General features: G+C 50.1%; 9 protein-coding genes across 9 annotated transcripts; 5 read left to right on the top strand and 4 right to left on the bottom strand.

Moving 5' to 3' along the window:
* The first annotated feature begins 42 nt into the window (after positions 1-42).
* On the top strand, positions 43-1,513 carry F5J12DRAFT_803186 (kinase-like protein). The gene is made up of 4 exons (XM_051744446.1): positions 43-376; positions 427-1,076; positions 1,127-1,206; positions 1,256-1,513. The coding sequence occupies exons 1-4, from the start codon at positions 141-143 to the stop codon at positions 1,364-1,366; spliced, it is 1,077 nt and encodes a 358-aa protein (XP_051604410.1). The 5' UTR covers positions 43-140; the 3' UTR covers positions 1,367-1,513.
* An 18-nt stretch (positions 1,514-1,531) lies between these two features.
* On the top strand, positions 1,532-3,812 carry F5J12DRAFT_803184 (kinase-like domain-containing protein). The gene is made up of 8 exons (XM_051744445.1): positions 1,532-2,127; positions 2,183-2,456; positions 2,583-2,776; positions 2,828-2,959; positions 3,010-3,189; positions 3,224-3,320; positions 3,396-3,593; positions 3,644-3,812. Exons 1-8 carry the CDS (start codon positions 1,700-1,702, stop codon positions 3,749-3,751), a joined length of 1,611 nt encoding a protein of 536 aa, XP_051604409.1. The 5' UTR covers positions 1,532-1,699; the 3' UTR covers positions 3,752-3,812.
* Positions 3,813-4,458: 646 nt separating this feature from the next.
* F5J12DRAFT_954922 (uncharacterized protein) lies at positions 4,459-6,290 on the top strand (the record flags this gene model as incomplete). Its single annotated transcript, XM_051749856.1, has 2 exons — positions 4,459-4,650; positions 4,767-6,290. 2 exons carry the CDS (start codon positions 4,459-4,461, stop codon positions 5,829-5,831), a joined length of 1,257 nt encoding a protein of 418 aa, XP_051604408.1. The 3' UTR covers positions 5,832-6,290.
* Positions 6,006-8,380, bottom strand: F5J12DRAFT_803178 (uncharacterized protein). The gene is given in 5 exon segments (XM_051744444.1): positions 6,006-6,564; positions 6,599-6,848; positions 6,868-8,219; positions 8,278-8,304; positions 8,358-8,380. The coding sequence occupies 3 exon segments, from the start codon at positions 8,106-8,108 to the stop codon at positions 6,184-6,186; spliced, it is 1,872 nt and encodes a 623-aa protein (XP_051604407.1). The 5' UTR covers positions 8,109-8,219; positions 8,278-8,304; positions 8,358-8,380; the 3' UTR covers positions 6,006-6,183.
* Positions 8,381-8,421: 41 nt separating this feature from the next.
* On the bottom strand, positions 8,422-9,966 carry F5J12DRAFT_311065 (PQ loop repeat-domain-containing protein). The gene is made up of 8 exons (XM_051738842.1): positions 9,834-9,966; positions 9,749-9,774; positions 9,533-9,695; positions 9,141-9,471; positions 9,059-9,082; positions 8,869-9,012; positions 8,786-8,817; positions 8,422-8,733 (listed from the first exon to the last, which is right to left on the bottom strand). Exons 1-8 carry the CDS (start codon positions 9,870-9,872, stop codon positions 8,677-8,679), a joined length of 816 nt encoding a protein of 271 aa, XP_051604406.1. The 5' UTR covers positions 9,873-9,966; the 3' UTR covers positions 8,422-8,676.
* Positions 9,967-10,096: 130 nt separating this feature from the next.
* Positions 10,097-11,564, top strand: F5J12DRAFT_803170 (band 7 family-domain-containing protein). The gene is made up of 9 exons (XM_051744443.1): positions 10,097-10,308; positions 10,363-10,396; positions 10,446-10,494; positions 10,548-10,626; positions 10,679-10,863; positions 10,921-11,046; positions 11,098-11,160; positions 11,216-11,393; positions 11,449-11,564. Exons 1-9 carry the CDS (start codon positions 10,140-10,142, stop codon positions 11,490-11,492), a joined length of 927 nt encoding a protein of 308 aa, XP_051604405.1. The 5' UTR covers positions 10,097-10,139; the 3' UTR covers positions 11,493-11,564.
* Positions 11,565-11,740: 176 nt separating this feature from the next.
* On the top strand, positions 11,741-15,980 carry F5J12DRAFT_888629 (DNA mismatch repair protein MutS; the record flags this gene model as incomplete). Its single annotated transcript, XM_051747272.1, has 27 exons — positions 11,741-11,911; positions 11,969-11,999; positions 12,215-12,295; positions 12,352-12,629; positions 12,678-12,790; positions 12,840-12,875; positions 12,927-13,003; positions 13,052-13,299; positions 13,350-13,427; positions 13,474-13,533; positions 13,590-13,697; positions 13,753-13,834; positions 13,896-13,952; positions 14,010-14,043; positions 14,096-14,130; positions 14,182-14,223; positions 14,271-14,457; positions 14,509-14,677; positions 14,729-14,746; positions 14,800-14,826; positions 14,885-14,892; positions 14,941-14,984; positions 15,035-15,072; positions 15,126-15,238; positions 15,458-15,568; positions 15,619-15,714; positions 15,782-15,980. The coding sequence occupies 27 exons, from the start codon at positions 11,741-11,743 to the stop codon at positions 15,978-15,980; spliced, it is 2,541 nt and encodes an 846-aa protein (XP_051604404.1).
* A 176-nt stretch (positions 15,981-16,156) lies between these two features.
* On the bottom strand, positions 16,157-17,447 carry F5J12DRAFT_310948 (uncharacterized protein). Its single transcript, XM_051738841.1, has 3 exons — positions 17,194-17,447; positions 16,969-17,137; positions 16,157-16,910 (listed from the first exon to the last, which is right to left on the bottom strand). Exons 2-3 carry the CDS (start codon positions 17,125-17,127, stop codon positions 16,329-16,331), a joined length of 741 nt encoding a protein of 246 aa, XP_051604403.1. The 5' UTR covers positions 17,128-17,137; positions 17,194-17,447; the 3' UTR covers positions 16,157-16,328.
* F5J12DRAFT_803148 (uncharacterized protein) lies at positions 17,267-19,209 on the bottom strand. The gene is made up of 3 exons (XM_051744442.1): positions 18,900-19,209; positions 18,296-18,849; positions 17,267-18,244 (listed from the first exon to the last, which is right to left on the bottom strand). Exons 2-3 carry the CDS (start codon positions 18,777-18,779, stop codon positions 17,712-17,714), a joined length of 1,017 nt encoding a protein of 338 aa, XP_051604402.1. The 5' UTR covers positions 18,780-18,849; positions 18,900-19,209; the 3' UTR covers positions 17,267-17,711.
* Between the last annotated feature and the right edge of the window lie 659 nt (positions 19,210-19,868).

The raw sequence follows: 19,868 nt of genomic DNA, 5'->3' as shown, positions 1-19,868 counted from the left end.
GTAAAGATATTGATGTCTATCACGTGACCGCGACGCGTGTTCTAAAAAAACAACCACCACACCGACACGATCCCAGCCACACGTTTCTGTTGCATCGGGCGACATTTACACTACGAATTGCATGTAAATTTTCGATAAGCATGGCCTCCATCGCATCCGTCACCAAGCAATTCACTACTCTGGAGATCTCCAAAAACCCCATAAATAACCCATCTCGCCCCCCATGCGCGCCTTCGAATCTAAAGCCAACCAGAAAACCCCCCATTATTAACATTGGGAAGTACGACGGTGGATTCGAGATTGATAACGAAAAGCGCGGTGAAAAGGTTTATGGCGAGGCGGCTGACGACCTCGCATTGGACTCGAGTACGTCACGGTGAGTGGCTCTTGCTCGCTCAGGTTGAGTCCCACTTACAAGTTCCACAGAACACGACCTACACGCGAATGGAAACTTACTGACTTCGATATCGGCCGTCCTCTTGGAAAGGGAAAATTTGGTCGGGTTTACATGGTTCGCACCAAGTGCGAGCCTAACTACATCCTTGCACTCAAGTGCCTATATAAATCCGAGATCGTGCAATCTCGTGTGGAGAAGCAGATCCGGAGAGAAATAGAAATCCAACAGAATCTTCGTCACCCGAATGTCCTTCGTTTATATGGCTATTTCCACGACGAGAAGCGAATCTTCCTCATGCTCGAGTTTGCAGGACAAGGAGAGTTGTACAAACAACTGAGCAAGAAGGGGAGCTTCTCCGAGAGGCGTAGCTCAAGATATATCGACCAGATGGCAGATGCACTGCAATATTTGCATTCGAAGCACGTCATCCACAGAGACATCAAGCCCGAGAACCTCCTTCTGGGTATCAATGGGGAGTTAAAAATCGGAGACTTTGGATGGAGTGTGCATGCCCCAGGGAATAGGCGGATGACACTCTGCGGTACGCTGGACTATCTACCTCCTGAAATGGTGGAAGGAAAAGAGCACAACGAGAAGGTCGATTATTGGGCCCTTGGAGTGTTAACCTACGAATTCCTGGTTGGGTGTCCTCCGTTCGAAGATAAAAATAGTGCCAACGGTCAGTGTCGGACAAACTGGACCCTACCAGGTGACTGATTTGCCTTACAGCAACCTATCGGCGCATTGCAAAGGTGGACCTTAAAATACCTCCCCACGTTTCGCCGGATGCCAGAGATCTGATATCGAAGGTGAACGCATACTCTTGTTTGGTGAAGGTTTGTTAACGTCTTTTTATAGCTGCTAAAGTACAATCCGGAAGAGCGACTTCCGCTGTCCGAAGTAGCTCGGCATCCATGGATTCTCAAGTACCGGCCAAAGAGTACTTCTAAGGGCGGGTCTGAGGCATAGGTTGTTGCTTACACCCTGTTTGACCAGCCAAGGATAGATTTTTGCTGTTTGTTGAGCCTGTTGTACTTGTGTAATTGCATGGCGTTTGGGAGGACTTCAAACCTAGGGAACCGTTGGCTTGCTAATCATTTGGGAGGTGTCGCGGAGCCATTCAATCAATTTTTAATCGATTCCGCGTGTCGATCTCGCCACGTGGGGCTGGTCTTGTAATAAAAGTAGAGTCTGGTACAGGTTGCCATCGGACGCTTGTCTGAAGTTTGAACCTCGACTTTCCTCACATCCTCGCCCATCATTACCATTTACTCACGTCCAGTCTCTCAGCTATTGTACGATATGTTGAAAGGATTCGGCAAGTTGGCAAAGAAAGCTTCGTCGGCCACCCTTTCAGCTGGTACCGACGAACCCCCGCGTTCCATCACTCCAACCCCAGGCAATCCCGATGGCAAACCTACGTCCCGAACCGGTCTCCTGACAATACGTGTCCTCTGGGCAGAGGGCCTTGCCCTTCCTCCTGGAACGGCCATCCCATCTGCCGTGCAAGCTGCTCTCTCAACCCAGCAGGCCAAGGTTGCAGCGTCTGTTTCACCATCTAGCGTCATGCAAAAGCGTCTTGCCAAGAGACACAGCGCCAAGGACAGCTTGCAACGTACGCAATGCTGGTGGCTTCCTTACCTCGTTATGGAGTTTGAAGTGAATCAGATCTTGATAACCTCTCTGGGTGGTGACCTCGAGAAACCGCTGTACATGTACCAGGCGCAGTTGTCAGTCTCAGTCTTCTCCGAATCCAGTCGTTCCGGACACTAACCATGTTACTAGCGACGTGTCGAGGACTTCCGAGATATCCATACAATGTTATCTTCGGGCTGAGCAGCCCAAGGTCGGGAGCGATGGCCTTGCGGATGACATGGGTAACGACTTGTTCATGGGAGGTATCAAATTTGTCCCGGACTTTGACAATGTCGGTTCCGTGGGCAGTGACCAATGGTACGATCTGAGTGGTGGTCCAGGAAAGATCCAGATTGGCGTCGCATATCAACCGAGTTCCGTAGGTTTTCCGTACGTTTCGCCCTTCTCTTTGACGCTCATGCAAGTAAACAGGGCCAATCGCTGACTATCGACGATTTCGAGCTTATCACGGTCATCGGAAAGGGGAGTTTCGGCAAGGTGAATTCCTCGTGGGGCCGGGTTGATCGTTGCCCGCTGACGCACACCATAGGTTATGCAAGTCAGAAAGCGTGATACCATGCGGGTATACGCGTTGAAAACCATTAGGAAGGCCCATATCGTTGATCGGAAGGAGATTACCCATACTCTGGCAGAGCGGCTGGTGCTGGCACGCGTCAATAATCCGTTCATTGTGCCTCTCAAATTCAGCTTCCAATCAGAACAGAAACTTTACTTGGTTTTGGCGTAAGTAGGCACCCCATCTTTTACGGTGAGGAATACTGAAGTTGCAAATAGTTTTGTCAATGGAGGAGAGCTATTCCATCATCTGCAGCGCGAACAGCGCTTCAACGAAGAACGTTCCCGTTTTTACAGTGCAGAACTGCTCCTTGCTCTCGAACACTTGCATGAGTTGGATGTTGTCTACCGGTTCGCTTGCAATCACTTTTAGGACATAACCGCTTCTAAATTCTGTCTAGTGACCTGAAGCCAGAAAACATTCTTTTGGATTACACCGGACATATCGCGCTTTGCGATTTTGGTCTCTGCAAACTCAACATGAAGGATTCGGATACGACAAATACATTCTGTGGCACCCCGGAATACCTTGCTCCCGAAATCTTGAATGGCCAAGGATACAGTGAGAGCAGGCCCTTGACGTGTTCAAGCAGCTTCTGACTAGTCGCAGACAAGGTTATCGATTGGTGGACGCTGGGCTGTCCTGCTTTATGAGATGTTGTCCGGTCTTCCGCCTTTCTATGATGGCATGTCGCGTTCTGCGTTTGCGCTGGTCGATTGCTGATTCTGGATTGCATTGCAGAGGTGACGGATAAAATGTACCAGAAAATCCTGACGGATCCACTAGTTTTCGGACCCTGATATCGGAACAGAAGCGCGTAGCATTCTCACCAGTCTTCTCAATCGGGACCCGACCAAACGTCTCGGTGTGAACGGTGCAGAAGAGATCAAGAGGCACCCGTTCTTTGAAAAGCATATCGATTTCAAGAAACTCTTGCAAAAGAAGATACAGCCTCCATTCAAGCCTCGTGTTTCTAGCCCAGTGGTGCGTGCGACTCGCAACTGTTGGTATGAAGTCTGACAACCAATGTTCAGGATGTGTCAAATTTCGACACTGTATTTACTACCGAGGACCCCATCGACAGTTACGTCGATGGGTCTCATCTGTCGTCTACTGTTCAGGCTCAGTTTGCCGGTATGTGAACCCGCCTGTTTCTTGGTAGACTATATTTACTGTTTCTAGGGTTTTCATACGATGGCTCTAATATACCCGCCGACGCGTAAAGTACCCCAACTTACCGGACGCTCAATTAAGGAATTCTCTAGAACGTGGCTCGTGTTGGTTCGTACCTCGTCGTATCACGCTGGCAGCCGCATTAGAATTGGGTATCGGCTTTCTGTTTCATATCATTTTGGGATCGGAAATATACTGTACAAACTGAAGGCATTAATTTTCTGCAGTACACATGGAACCATTTTTCCCCCCGTTATGTGCTTCTTGTAAGTAGTGGAGAAAGGATCTCAAAGTCAAAGTCAAGTTTTTGTTCTAAATACCAAGTTTGCATCTGACTACAATCCTTCGTTCAGAGGCTAGAGTGTTCATCAGACGGGAGAATGTTATTAATATAGGAGCTACTGCTGCGGCATTCGCACAGTCTCCGAGCCTCGGCATCTCAACTCATACATGACAGACAACATCCAGTATAAGACCGATTGTCTATATCCAAGTGAAAATACACACGCCAGTGTGTGCAGCCAGAGGCCTGCTGTAATATTGTTGACGCCACACCAGATACGCCAGGCGCACAAGTGCCGACAATCGGTACACATTCTCATCATTATCACATCAGATCATTGCCTAATCCACAATACTTACCTCTAATGTTTGGACACGAGCATGACCGGAGTCGATGAAGGCCACAGCAGACAGATTCCCCTTGAGGCATATCAGCGCGTCCGATCCAGAACAGGAGAAGTCACAACCCACGACCTACGCGGTGGCAGATTGCGGGTGGAAGCGGCCTGCTTCCTCCAGAAGTTTACCACGCAGTAATGCCGAGCACAAGAATTCTTGGATACAACATTCCACGCTGTCAAAGGAAGTCAGTCATCAGTCATGCATACCTCACTAGTAGAAATGGTTTCTTGAATAGAGGTCCGAATATGCAGGGATGACTAATCAGGAGGTAAAATGTTACACCCCGCATTATGTAATGAGGTCATGGCTACCGTCAGTCATGTCATCCGGTCAGAGTACGACCCAGCAGACCGCGAAAGGCTCGAGCGCGAAACAGGCCAAGTACTCGATGGCGACAGCTTGACAGACCCGTGGCAGACAGAATCATCTTTCTCTGCCCAACGTCGCCTTCGTGCGGCGCCATCCTTTGTCCCAGCTACGATACCCTATGACGAGTGGGGACAAAATCATTCGTCGCAGTCTGCAGATAGACTATCTGTGACGACGATCGGCACATCTACGGATACTACCACAAATTGGTATAGATCTCTCGTTAGGACTAAAACATCAACCCCACCCAAATCGTTGACACCCTTGCCGCCACGTCCCTGTATAGCTCCACCACCAGAGGACGTATCAGTATCAGTACGAAAGAAAACGTTGCGAGAAGGTATCAACAAAAACAACTGGTTCATCGCCCAAGCATTGCGCTCTGAGCCTGACATGAATGTGCCTTCTCCCCCACCGTCATTGGCGGACATTCTCACTCGTGACCCTCCACCTTTACCCTCTCAGGGACGGTACAAGCCACCTGTGTGGCTGCATATCGGTCCGACGAATAAAGGATTTGCGATGTTACAACGCAGTGGTTGGAGTGAAGGCGAGGGTCTTGGTGCTCACGCAGCAAGACGGACCGAAGCCGTAAAACTCGGCAAGGAGGATGTAAAAGATGCGCCGTCTCTGTCGGCGTGCCATGATAACGTGGGTCTCGCCAAGGGAAAGGATCCGAGTGTGGTTGCACCCGAATGTGCAGCAACCAATGTCATTGATCTTACTCATTCGGATTCTGAATCGGAAGAAGAACCGGACGAAGACCCCGAGACATTGGAAGCTACTACCATGCACGAACGAGCGTCCACTCAATCACTTGATGAAGCTTCTGCGCCTCATTCGCAGAAGTCCTTGCTCACTCCCATCCCAACGGTGCTCAAGGTAGACAGACTTGGAATTGGCCTGAAGGCAAAAACCGAGGGACCCTACAAACGGTCGAAGAAACGCGTCACACATAACGCGGCCGCACTGGCTGCACATATTCAGGGCATCTAAAGAGATGCAGAGGAAGAAGGCAGAAGTCGGCAGAGGGAGCAAGGGCTTTGCCAGATTACATAGACGGGAAGAAGAGAGACGAAAGTCGATGTTAGCATACCTCAACGAATAAGACAACCCATTTGCAGCATCAATCACTTATTATAGTCTTCATTCCATTGTGACTTATGGGGTATGAGTAGATACAACGTTGCAAGTATCGTTTGATCCAAATGCTAATAAATACCTGCCTCGATTGTAGTGGGCATTCTGTTTGTCTGGGCTGAAAAATATGCGGCAGTGTAAAAGAGAAGTGAAAATGAAAAGATGTATGGTTGTTGGGTCTTGATGATGATTAGTCCAGCCCGCGACATCAGGGTAAGATGGAATCACCCCAGATGCTCTTCACGGATTCACAACGGACGTCACGCACGTACATACGTAGCCACTGAACCATCTCCTTGCTTATCTGATGGCAACGTGTCACATCGACGGATGACAGTCGCCGAGGACCGGGCACAGGACTGCTACACCGCGTGGAGGCAAGGGAATGAATGTAAGCGGATGCCGAGGCGGATGAGACTGGCCGAGGGCCAGGGGTTGCTGAAGACGGTAATTGTGACAGCTTCCCGGAAAGACGAGACTCTACTAGTGTTCGCAAGGCATCCCATTCTAGTGTGGTACACCCGTCGAGGTTCAGCCGCTCTAGTTTGGGACAAATCCACGGGTGGGAGGCCGGCGGTGCCGAGAGATTCTAAGTTAAATCGATTAGAAACCAATCAAGACACATCGGCCGGGTCCTTACCTTCAGAAGGAAGCATGAGAATATCTTCTATGTCTATTAACTCCAAAGTCGTAAGTGACATCAACCGCCTCAGCAAATTCACGAATTTGGATTCGTTGAAGAGGCTCGACTCGATGCGGAGGTGTTGCAATGGGAGTGACGTCAGGGATTGTTGCCTCAGGTGTTCCAGGATAGGCGTTAAGTTATCAAGGTAGCTGAGATCGAGGGACTGCAACGCTGGAAAGGTGACCTGGCTCAGAAGTAGCCTCGTACGAATGTTGCCCAGCATAATAGAATGAGGCCTTGGTCAGTCGTGGAAGCCTTACGACTTTGGCCGCGGAAAACTCTTGGTCGTGATGCGTGAGATTGTCTACGTCCGCATCTGTCATGTTGCGGAGTGCGAGCTCCTGTAGGTCGGGACAGCCGCGAAGGACATCAAGCAAGGTCTCTACAGATGGAGAATATCCATTCCAATAACCCCCTAAATGAAGAACGCGTAAACCAGACATGATCCTTCCATCCCAACCGAAGTTGAAAGACGTGAAAGAACAAGACTGCAAGCGCGGTGTGTAACCATTGAACAGGGGAAGACAGGGGCTAGCGTGATGATCGTCCTGCATCGAGTGATATATGCAGATCGAGAGCGTCTCGAGGAAGGGAGCGTCCTCTTTGCATCGCAGTAGAGCAGCGTGGGCTTGAGGTCTGTTGGGCACACTAAGGCGGAAAGTCTTCGTGCGCCAAAGAGCGGGTCGAAGAAGATCCATGGCGCGAACGATATTCTCTGTGACGGCTGATGGATTGTCAACGCGGGGACTGAAGTTAATGGTAACGTCCAGGGGAACAGATTTGGAACGAGCGAGCCTCCGACGTGCCTTCTCGATCGAGTCGTGAGGGCTGATGCAGATTGTCGACCACAGCTCTGGTGTGTTGACAGCGATATCCCTCCAATATCGGCACACCAGCATTAGACTAGATATCATCAACGGATCCTCGTCCCCTGCATCGCAAACTCCAGTAACGAAAATCAACGACACGAGTTCTTCGGGTAAACGGAAGATGGGAGACTGAGAACGAACAGCTTGCTCCAGATGTGACTCGAGCTCCTGGCGTTTGCTAAGTAGGGAAGCCACCTGAGTATCCAGTGAATCAAGGGCTTCTCGCAGATGTGAAATTGTCACGTCTGAGCTCTGATTCCATCCCGGCAGTGGGGAGAGGTTATGTTTGCGAAGAATAGAAACAGGGGCAGTGGATAAATCAGGGGGGCCGAAGTCAGAGGCGTAAGTGGCGGTCCCAACAGCACCGACACTGAGTATCGGGGGTGACCCAATCGATTTACCGACTGCGTGGATATCCTCGTAAGGAGGAGGGGGTGAAGACGGGGACGAGGAGGAAGAGGAGGAGACGCTTGGTGGTCTGGAGAAATACACAGGATTTCTGGCTGCGAAGCTGGATCGATCTTTGGTTGAAGGAATGACGCGTTCATCGTCGGAGGGGGTAGAAGAAGACCACGGCATAGAGACTCGAGAGCGAGGATGATTGATTGAGGGTTGATTTGACCACGTTCTTAGGTGAGATCAATGGTGGGATAATAACTTCTGGAAGGTGGTCAGGGATTGAATGTACATCTGCGAGGGTAAATGGTTCGAGTTGAGATTTAAGGGATGATGAGAAGGGGACACGTACATCAAAGCCTGTTGTCCATCGTCCCGGCTGGGAGTGGAGTGGATGTGGAATGGAAGTCTTATTAAGTCAATGACAAGTACCTGCGAAATATCAGAGCTGGTCGTCATCGCAGTGCACGAGGCTGGGACTCGTGTCGCTGCAGGAGGGACAATCCGGCCTGAATTGCTTGATGAAGAGCTGCAACGTGGGACGGCAAAAGGGCATCTGAAACACGAGGGCTGGCAACGAGGCAGCTATTGCCACCTGCAAAGTACCCGATAATGTAACACGTTCCCATCCACCCACCCGGGCTCATTTCGCCTTTTCACATCCACAGCACCCACTGCGGGAATCCGCAACACGCGGAGCCGATACATACACATGCAAGTCTACCAGTAAACAATCCCATTCATCTCGTCCTCATTCATCCACCATCAGCCGAGACACATAGCCGTAATAGAAGAACTGGCCCAGTACCTGGATGCGTTTCAGCCGCGGATAAGGCCTGACTCCACACACTAGAACTTACAAACACATCGCACACCACTGTCACGGTACTCCCTGACAAGAAAACAGGTGATATTTAGGGTTCGCCATTAACAATCCACGTACCGGCGAGCCAGCTTGCGTTCCTTATCAGGTAGTCGCGGTCCATAGACACCACGCAAATGGACAGGGTGTACGTGATATTTCCAAGGATCGCGAAATAAAAAAGACCTGGTGCTAGACCCTCGCATCTAGTTTGGACGTTCTTGTCTAAAAACTGTCAGTGAAAACACTGCGCCTCCGTAATCACACACACAGATTTGTGGTATTCGAGCGCCGACTAGGTACGTAAGTCCACTGAATCAAATTTACTATTAGGGAAGGCCGGCGGAACTCACTGTAAGATATGGCACTGGTCCACCCAAGGATCTGGGTCTCCAATTCAACAGAAGTTTCCAGGGACGGATACGAGGAGCTTCCGTGATCAATCACTTTGCTTATAAAATAGGTCCCCGATCCCGCGAGGGCAACAATGACAGCAGCGGCCGTATACCGCAGGAATATCTGCGAAAGTGGTGCCCGTCGACGTTCTCTGCAGGCAGACGTTCGTTCTTCGAGTAGACATGACTGTTCAGATGGACAACCGTTCAGTGCAGCCGTCCTCTGCGCCTTGCGCTTCCGCCTATAATAGTACACCTGAAACAGTAGCGTGGAGTCGCATATTGTGTACTTTGGCGTAAAACGTCACGTCAGTCCCGATGTCCATTCAAGGAAATGGGTAAATACCAACATAGACAGCGAGAATTATCACCGTGGGGACCAGCTGACCGATGACCGCACCCGCGAAATTGCACAAATCGCCAAGCACCCATATGTATATAAACAAGAGGGATAGGCCCTCGCCGCTTTGCAGTTGGTAGTTCTCTATGAGCTGTGGGGAGTATACAATGATCCTAAGAAAAGGGATGGTGAAAAAATTACGGGCATCCAGCATCACAAAGCGCACCAGCATGCGGTAGATATGGAGCCGAGCTTCGTTGCAAGACAATATCAGCGAGGATAACCCATTTATAGTGAGGCGTAGCACGTACGATGTTGCTGGCTACATCCCAATCCCCAAGCATGGTCATGGCAATACGATTGTTTGGTTGAAAGTGGGACACCAGACCTCGGAGAACCTGCAGAACCACGAGCAACGATGAGAACGCGTCAACGACACTCAGGATGTCTGAGTTAATACGTACATTTGGTGTACCCCGTTATCTAAGTACATACGGCACTTAAAGAGGTTTAACTAGCCACGTCACGTGAGGCTTGCCGAAGTGCTTCGGCGGATCGGCATTTGTGCAACGTACGAGCCCAACCTGTGACTTGGCCACCAAGTTAATCCTTCGAAAATGAGTGGTCAAGAAGCTTTCAGAAGGTTGGCACAACAGCTACAAAGGGCTGGCGGTCCTGGGGGTGGAAGTGGTTTACCGGGTGGTCCTGTTCGATTCTTCGCTGGGTCGGGCTTGTTGCTGGCTCTCGTTGGTGGCGGTATCCTTCTCAATGCTAGTTTATTCAACGGTTCGTGAGTTTTGCGATACAAATTCTTCTGACTATTGATCATCTATGTACCAGTCGACGGTGGTCATCGAGCGATAAAGTATACCCGGTTAGTTGTAATGGTGTCTGGGTCCGTATCGTTTACTGACAACTTGCAGTCTGCATGGTGTGAAAGACGACGTGTACAACGAAGGGACTCACATTATGGTCCGTAGCCTCACCAAGTGCTCTTTTTCGGCTTGCTTTTTACATTACCACAGGTTCCTTGGTTCGAGACTCCCATCGTCTTTGACATCCGAGCCAAACCTCGCAGTGTTGCTAGTTTGACAGGAACAAAAGGTTAAAGGTCTTTCTTCTTGGCTTGTCCTTTCTATCATTGACACTGGTATAGACTTGCAAATGGTGAACATCACTTGCAGAGTGCTCTCTAGACCGTCGGTCCAAGCATTGCCAAGGATTTTCCGTGAGCTCGGGAAGGATTACGACGAGCGTGTGTTACCCTCAATCGTTAACGAGGTCCTTAAGAGTGTGGTTGCGCAATTCAACGCGAGCCAGCTAATCACTCAGCGTGAAATGGTGGACGAGACTAGCGTTGCTTTCGGCGAGTTCCTTTGCTCATTTGTCTTCTCATAGGTCTCCAGGCTGATACGAGAAAATCTCACACAACGAGCGTTGCGTTTCAATATCGTCCTGGACGACGTCTCCATTACTCATGTTGCGTTCTCACCTGAGTTTACACATGCTGTGGAAGCCAAGCAGGTAACTCTCTGAAAGCGTTTTTTTCTTACAGCTTGACTTACCCTCCGGAAGGTTGCCCAACAAACAGCACTTCGTGCGGCTTTCTTGGTAGATCAAGCAATACAAGAAAAACAGGCAAGCTCCAAGCTCTTTCGCGTAGTAACTTTGGCCACTGAACTCGCAAGTGCAGTCGATCATTGTGCGCGCACAGGGTGAGGCACGCAGTGCGGAACTAATCGGAGAAGCAATGCGGAATAATAAGGGTTTCCTCGACCTTCGGCGTCTTGAAGCCGCACGGGACATAGCGAACGTATTAGCTAGCTCAGGCAATCGAGTCATGCTGGATGCGCAAAGTTTGCTTTTGAATGGTGGGTCGTTTAAGCACTTATGTTCTGGCCTCCTTGTAAACATTGTTTTTTACAGTTACTGGTGAGGACGCCAAGGAGCTTCTCAAAGTTAAAAAATAATGTAATGTCGGGGCCACTGTAATTTGAACTTATTCCAGCGCATCACATTGTGATCTCGTGCCTCAATATGGGCCCCATTTATCATAGCTATTGCCTTGGGCCTAACGTACAGGTCAGTACTTCCTGCGTGATGTGGTAGTCACGTGGTTGGTCATCTTCACGTGTCGACTTCTGGCAACGCACGTGGCCGAGTTCCACCTCATTACAATCACAGTGCGTTCCGTTACGGAAGTACTTATCTCCACCACATGGCGCGTAAATCTGGCACGAAGAGGCAAAAGTCTATCACATGCAGCTCCGGAGAAGATGCCATCCCAATGGATGGAGTGGATGTTCCGAATCGTTCTAAACGTGTCAGGTGGGACGTGACCTCAGATCAAGGAGAGGAAGCAGTATCGGGCCCCACGGACTCGGACAACGTACTCTCGGAGAAGGCAAGTGCATCGTGGACAGGCTTCTCACCTCCTTAATTCTAGTCCAGGTCTGTATGGCGGTGTTCTGTCAAAAGTGAGTATTCCTTGGGCATTGAAGTACGTGGGGGGCGATCGATCGTGTATCAGTGGTCGTTTAGGCTGCGCATATTATGACCCAGCTACATGTGTGGTCAGTGTACTGGAAGATTCCAGAGAGGCTGGCCACTACGACTTGACCAAAATGCGTTAAGTGTAGATCTATGGATCAAATTGACCCAGTCGTTCTCATGAGGTGACTTCTTCTTGTAGTTGTCGAACAGAGTGACCCGCGTGTCATCATTACCAGCTCAAAGTCCGACGACGCTTGCATATCTGTTCTACAGGATTACGGTGCGCTTGTTTTCACTTTCTCGAGCGCGTATATGAGCTTTTTACGCCGATACTAGCTGAAGCTGCTGGTAGCATCTTTCAGATCAGACCGCATAGGGAATTTGTCCCATCTAAAGGGCGCGAACGAGTCCTGTCCCTTAAGCTCTTGACTGAATTGGAGGGAGGGGTGTGCAGCTCCCTGGATGCATTCCCAGAGACGTCTGAGAATGGTTTGATGGGCGCATACAATTTTATGCAAGGACGAAAACAGACATCTGGAGACCCTAACATGAAGAGATGGAACGCTACTATCCGTCTAGCGAATTTCGCCTCGTTGGAGTCGGCCCCACTCTGTGTACTGCACATATTTTCTGTCCTGTTTAAAGGATTAACCTCCAGACAGCTCTCCTGCATTGGCGCCCTAATCGATTTTCTCACCAGAGAAAGGGCTGCCGGAGAACTGGATCACGATGGTTCAGAAGCACTCGAAATTCAAAGCATTGAGGCCTTGGTATTGTTCGTCATTTTAAAACACACGACCTTGAAGCATCCTCACGCCTGGTAGGGATAAAGTCATGCACATCAATGCAGACGCTCTCCAGTAAGTCAGGATGATATAACTCTGTCATTCGATATCAGAACGTCTGCCAAGTTCTTTGCAGGTCTTCGAGAGTGAAAACCACGCCTCGATACATTCCGAGAAGACCAAAGAGGGACTCTCACTCTTTGGTGCGAGATTATGAATCTGCTTTTCCATGACGCTAGACTGCACATTAGGTGTTTTCAATACCACTCGGACGGCCTTGGGTCGCTTTCTCCTACGCACGTGGCTTTTACGTCCATCTTTATCACTAGAAGTACTGGAGGCTCGTCACACTGCTGTAGAATGCTTCTTGCTCCCAGAGAATACTCCTGCGATTGGTGCCCTGCAGACACATCTAAAGGGGACCACCAGTGTTCCAAAAACAATGAAAGCGCTGAAACGCGGGAAAGGAACGGCCAATGACTGGCAAGCTCTTGTAAAGGTCCGTTCTGTGTCCACCCGTGCTTGGCAAGGACTTAAAGTCATTGTCAGTTTACGTACCATTCCTCGATGTTATGTGATGCGTTGTCCGAGTTGCACCGGTGCGGGAACGTAGAAGTCGTGAAGAAGGTAGGCTATGCAAACATTTGATGTTCACAATACAGAACCATTCCAGTTTACTGGTGCCGTGGACCTCCGTTCTCTCAAAGAGATTGGCAATGTCATCAATAAGACGGTTCATTGCCCTTTCGCTCTCGGTCTTCCTTGGAGCCTCACTCTCCCCTGAAACAGATCGACTGGGAGGAATCCGCGGAAGTGGAGCGAATTTGCATTCGACCACACATTGATGAAGAGTTGGACAACAGGAAGCACGCGTACTATGGAATCGATTCTGTCTTGGTGCGCGTGCTCATTTGATTTTCACCACAACATGTTGCGTCTTACCGCCCTGTAGTCGAAGGTTGCCCAGCAAATTTCACAATCTGTTCCGGCTGAATATGCTACCTCCCTTAACGTCGTGTACTTCCCGCAGCTCGGTGCGTCCGCCTCGGGCTCTCTATCAATGATCAACTAACGGTAGCTTGATTATTGTTCAAGGGTTCTTGATTACCGTACCTATGCTAGAAGAATGGACATCTGATGCTGGGATTGAATGTCCTTGAGGGTTGGAGTTTTCAAGTAAGTTAAACGATACTGACGGGGTCTTCGTAGTCGTTCTGAGATTTGTTCGGCAGTTCTCATCAGAGTAATGGTTTCTCTTCGAATGTTTGTTATATTTCTGACTGTGCGACCGTCAGGTCTCATGTATACTTCAAGTCTCAGGAGATGCATGGTACACAACTTTCGGGTTAGGAACGTACTGCATTTCTAATTCCTGGCGCAGACATGGATCATCATATTGGTGATCTACATTCATCAATAGTCGGTGAGTACCTCCAGTGTACCTGCAAGCGAGCACTAACAGCCTTGAAGATCGAGAGATTGAACTCGTGCAAGAGTTGTTGGAGAAGATCGTACCCTTCCACGATTCTATTATGAACATATGCGACGTTTGCGCGGAACTCGACTGCTTACTTGCTTTCGCCGAAGCAGCCAGGTCATTCAATTATCGACGACCGCGGATGGTAGAAGGCTCTATCATGGATATTGTACAAGGAAGGTAAAAACGCAGTACACGTCCGGGTAACTGATACTGCAACCACCATACTAGGCATCCACTGCAAGAACTAGTTGCTGATGCTTTCGTCCCTAACGATGCCCGCTTAGTTGGCGGTGTTGGTTTTGGACAGTCCTATGTGCCCGATGATGCCTTTAGTGTAGCCGATGGTCTTCCATTCAACAGTGTCGTCCTCTGCACAGGAGCAAATGCATGCGGTAAGGTGAGTCGTCTTCCGTTCATTTGTCCTTCTGCTGTGATTCATCGTACACAGAGCGTATACCTGAAGCAGGTCAGTGAAAACCTAGCTGCTAGTCTACTTTTTCATTTTGTTCCCTCTCACAGGTCGCATTGATTCAGTACATGGCCCAAGTCAGTGTCAGCGCTCTGTTGTTTTGAACCATCTACTAATCACGGCTGCGTTTTGTAGATTGGAAGGTGAGTGAGCTTCCCAACCGGTACAACTCACCTGACCTGAGTATGTAGCTTCGTTCCCGCTGAATCTGCTACTCTGGGAATTGTGGATAAAAGTCGAGACATGTTGTTCCGGAGGTGGTATATATGCTGACATGATCCTCAGTTTTCACCCGGATTCAGACAAAGGAATCTGTATCCAAAGTGCACTATTCTGATCATTTGATATACTCTTCGTCCGTCTAATGCTTGTTTAGGTTCAGTCTGCTTTCATGATAGACCTCAGCCAGGTGTCTCTGGCCTTGAGGAACTGTACTTCGAGGTCTCTCATCCTTCTTGATGAGTTTGGGAAAGGCACCATCTCCACAGGGTAAGTGGACAGCGAAAATACGGTATTGGTTTTTACCTCATATACGCAGACGGGGCTGGGCTCTTCTGCGGTGTTGTCAAACATCTTCTCAACCGTGGGGCAGACTGTCCCATGGTTCTGGCAGCAACTCATTTTCATGAAGTGTTTCGCAAGGGCTTATTAAACCCGGATACAGTACCAATTACTTTCTTGCACATGCAAGTTCTTTTCACAGTCCAGCAACGGCGATCTCCTCAGCACAGATGGTCTTACGAATCCGGATGTGGTCGTGGACGGCGAAACACATTCTCGTGCATCCGTACCGGGGGAAAGGATCACATACCTCTATCGGTGCGTTTATACGATCGCTAGTCTACTACGGTAGCTTAATGACACAAAAGGGTCGCTCCAGGGTTGTCTTACGGTTCGCATGCTACTCAGTGTGCAGCTATGTATGGACTCCCGTATCGCATTGTTGCGAGAGCAGGATATGTCAGGTAAGTAAGCGATTTAGGAAAAACCCTATGCCGTTTTTTTTCAGCGTGTTTTTTTAATACCAAATAGCGAACTCCTGGCTACGTACGAACTTGGAAAGTTGTTGGAGGAACGGATGAGCGAGGAAGAACTCCTTGACCTTCAGGAGGCGGAAAAAGTTGCTCGGAGGTTCCTAGAGTGGGACCTGACCAGCGAAGAAGCAGCGCACCAGACGGGTGTGAAAGCAAGACTGGCACAAATTCTTGGCCGGGAAGTGGATCAGAGCTGAGCATGGAACTTGTGCACAGTGCTGTGCCTTCGGTTAGGTATTTGTGAACCTACGGTATGCACCACCTTTGCAGATAAGTTCACGTTCACGGTGAATGTGATTTTTCTACCGCGGAATTTGGGTATAGACAGAAAACGACCACGATAGATTATCGGCTACATTCAGGTACTTCAAGTATCACAAGCCAGAAAATCCAGATGCTCTTACCCTGACATAAAATAAAAATGTTGAGTAACAACACATTACATGGAGCACATACATGGTTCTCGTTCTTTAGCAATGTCGGTAAGGTTTGCATATGTGGCTGAGAATGGGTAGTTGTTATGTTTCCTCAACCGTTCGTGCCCCCTAATATACCCCAGGAATCAACCGATAGGGCACCTTCTTCGCCCACTCTCTCCATTCCTTCCCGAAGCTCTTCTCAAGCATTGCATCCTCATGGTTCACGCGTAAGATCCACACGTATCCCACCGACAACATGAACGCCCTCGCTGCCCATAGCACACGCGTCATGGCATGTTCATCAGCGGGCAGTAACCCAGAGCAAGTAACCAGCCACGAATTCCTATCGAGCCAAAACAACATCTGGCCAGTCTGCATGAGCAGGCATGCCGAATAGCTCGGGTGCCGCACAATCGAGTATGGACCGGACGTGACGAGTCTATGATCGTCCCGAATACTTAGTTCGAAGGTAAAGAATCGACCGAGGACATTGTAGCAGTGTCGTCGGAGCATCGCCCCGGCAATCGTCAGACATGTGCCGAAGAGAAATGCCGGCGAGAGCACGCCGACTTGTGTGATGGCCTGACTTGGAGGCTGGTGGGAATGCACCAGTAGGATCACGAGCCAGTGGCGCACGGAAGGTGGGCACAGATCACTCCCAGCCAACACAGTAGCAGCTTCTATGACCCCTAACAGACAGCTTATAATCTAGGTGGATTGAACAGTCAGTGATCGACTACGTTCGTTGATTCAGAAAGCCTGTCACCTTCCATGGCACACCAAGAAAAGGAAGCCCACCGGTAATTGACCGAGAGGGCTCATACCGCCCTTTGGTCAGTGGTTTGTCAGGGGTTGGCAGGACACCTTGTACGATCGCTGAGGCCGTCAAAGTAAGAATCCCCTTGCAAATCGGCGCTGTCATCATTTTCGCTGAGCTGAAGGTGTGATTTCAGCGTCTATCCAAGCTGCGCATGTTAGTTGTGATTGGGACCTTAAACAGTTCTGCCGATACTAGCGTAGCGCCTTCAGATAACAAAAATAAAATCACAAGTTGCCAAACATCGGATGTCCAATCATCAGTGTATAGCGCAGGGAAGGAGACAGGAATGACCCACTACTAAGAGGACAGGGGTAGTAAGCAATGCAATACAATCGAAGCAGGCCAGCCCGTGGTGTATCGTATTAGAAAAAGAAATGTGCATGAGAGGCGTTTGTAAAGCGGCCTCCGCTGGCCAGCCGACCAACCTATGCACCAGCGGACATTGTAGCAACGTAACTACGCAGCTAGAATTACTGAGGTGGATGGAACCCGGTCATAGGCGAAATCAAGCAAAAAAGGTAGAGGGATATATTGATGAGAATGACAAAAGGAAAAAGGTGAAATAAAGATAGCACCAAGTGATCATCGGAATCTAAAATGCGATGGTGACAACAAGATAGCCCCAAATGACAACAAACCAAGGCAACGAGAGGAGTTGGAGGTAGACCAGTTGGTAAGGAAGGGACGTATCACCAGTTCATGGTGCTCTCACGCAGGATCGGTGTAGAGATCGCGGCTGGAATAATAGGACGACGATCTCTCATGACAGATGCACGATGATCGTATGTTTCGTCTTCTGGATGTACGCCTTGATAACCGCGTAAACTGTCTTCGGCATAATAGAAGCTTCGCCTTCTTGGCCCACCAACGCTGTCGCGATCGAATTCCTGGCCCTCCGGGCGCACACCGACCACCTCCGTTAAAGGTCTGTGCCCAGCTTCCTGGCGGCGCTTGTAAGAACGGTAGGCAACATAGCCGACAATCATGAATGCGATGGTTCCGAGGGAACTGACGACGCCTATAATAGCGTCCTTGCGGACATCGGATCCTCCTGAGCTACTAGACGAGCTTCCTCCTGGTGTAGGACCGGCGATCGCATCCAGGGCTAAGCTAGGGTCGACACAAGCCGCCAGCGTTGTGGGTATACCTCCACTCTGCCCGGTGTAAAACACGGATTTTTGGTTGGCGATTAGGCTGGAAAGCGTGTCCACCTTGTCGCTAGGTATGTACCCCTGCCATATTGTTTCTAGTTGGTTGACGTCCTGCGGGCCAGTGTAGGTAGAAGGCTCGTATACGATCAAGTCGTAATTCATCACTTGCGAAGCTATAACAGGTGTCAGCACTAAAATTTCGACCAAAGCGAGATGCCTACCCCCAATGCCTAGAGCGGTGGCAATGACTTCAGGGAAGTATTCGAAAATCTGGCCTGGTGAGTCAGCATTCGTTGCTACCCACTCCCAGTTCAACGACTGGTTAAACAGAACATTGATGAGTGTATAATCAGTTGGAACCAGGCTGAGATTGAGCTGTGGTTGAGGTAAAATAACACTCGGCAAACCACTAGGGAGAGGAGGAGTGGAAGGCGAACTAGTAGGAGCTGCCGAAGCGATTGTCAGTGTTGTAGCTGCTTGGTCAGGGTTAGTCAACTGCAGAGTCGAGGTGTGGGTTGGTGTGTCGAGCAGCAGCGATGTCACACTTGTAAGGTACATATAATTCGTATTAGTGATGGTGGTTGGTTGACTGGTCATCGGGCTCATGGGGCTATTAGACGGGAAGGTTATTGCGGTCGGAACTGGACCAGAGCTTGTGGGCGTTGCACTATAAGAACTGATAGAGAGGTGAACATTTCACAACATGAATGCGGGGATGCTACATACGGAGTGTTCGTGGGTGTGACAGATGGTACTGTCGTTGGCAAGCCGCTGGTGGGAACGGAGGATATATCTGAGAGTAGCGAGGTAAGAGGCAGTCCGCTGCTAGGGGTCACAGTGGGAAGCAATGAGTCTGTAAGGGATCCGACCACCGATGTCGGAAGTAGATCGCCGCTTGACTGATCGCTCGAGGAGGGAAGCAATGCGCTGGTGACAGGGCCAATGACAGAGGTCGGCAGCAAGCCATCACTTGATTGTCCACTAGAGGAGGGAAGCAATGCGCTGGTGACAGGCCCAATTGCAGAAGTCGGGAGCAGATCACCGCTTGATTGACCACTGGAGGAGGGGAGCAATGCGCTGGTGACAGGTCCGATTGCAGACGTCGGGAGCAAGCCGTTGCTTGATTGACCGCTAGCGGAGGGAAGCAATGCACTGGTAACAGGGCCAATAACGGACGTCGGGAGCAAGCCGTCGCTTGACTGACCACTCGAGGGAAGCAATGCGCTGGTGATAGGTTCAATCACAGACGTCGGGAGCAAGCCATTGCTTGATTGACCACTAGAAGAGGGAAGTAATGCGCTGGTGACAGTGCCGACAATAGATGTCGGGAGCAAGCCATTGCTTGATTGACCACTGGAAGAGGGAAGCAATGCGCTAGTGACGGGGCTCAACGCGCTTGTGACAGGGCTCAATGCACTGGTGACGGGGACAACTGCGCTAGTGACAGGGCTCAACGCACTGGTGACGGGGGCCACTGCGCTAGTGACAGGGCTCAACGCACTGGTGACGGGGGCCACTGCGCTAGTGACAGGGCTCAATGCGCTGGTGACGGGGCCCACTGCGCTGGTGACGGGGCTCAATGCGCTGGTGACGGGGCCCACTGCACTGGCGACGGGGCTCAACGCACTGGTGACGGGGCCCACTGCGCTGGTAACAGGCCCCACTGCGCTTGTGACGGGGCCCACTGCGCTAGTG

Source organism: Pisolithus orientalis (genome assembly GCF_024613125.1).
Source record: "Pisolithus orientalis strain OTSU chromosome Unknown F5J12scaffold_3, whole genome shotgun sequence".
Classification (NCBI taxonomy): Eukaryota; Fungi; Basidiomycota; class Agaricomycetes; order Boletales; family Pisolithaceae; genus Pisolithus; species Pisolithus orientalis.
This window is presented reverse-complemented; position numbering and strand designations above follow the sequence as displayed.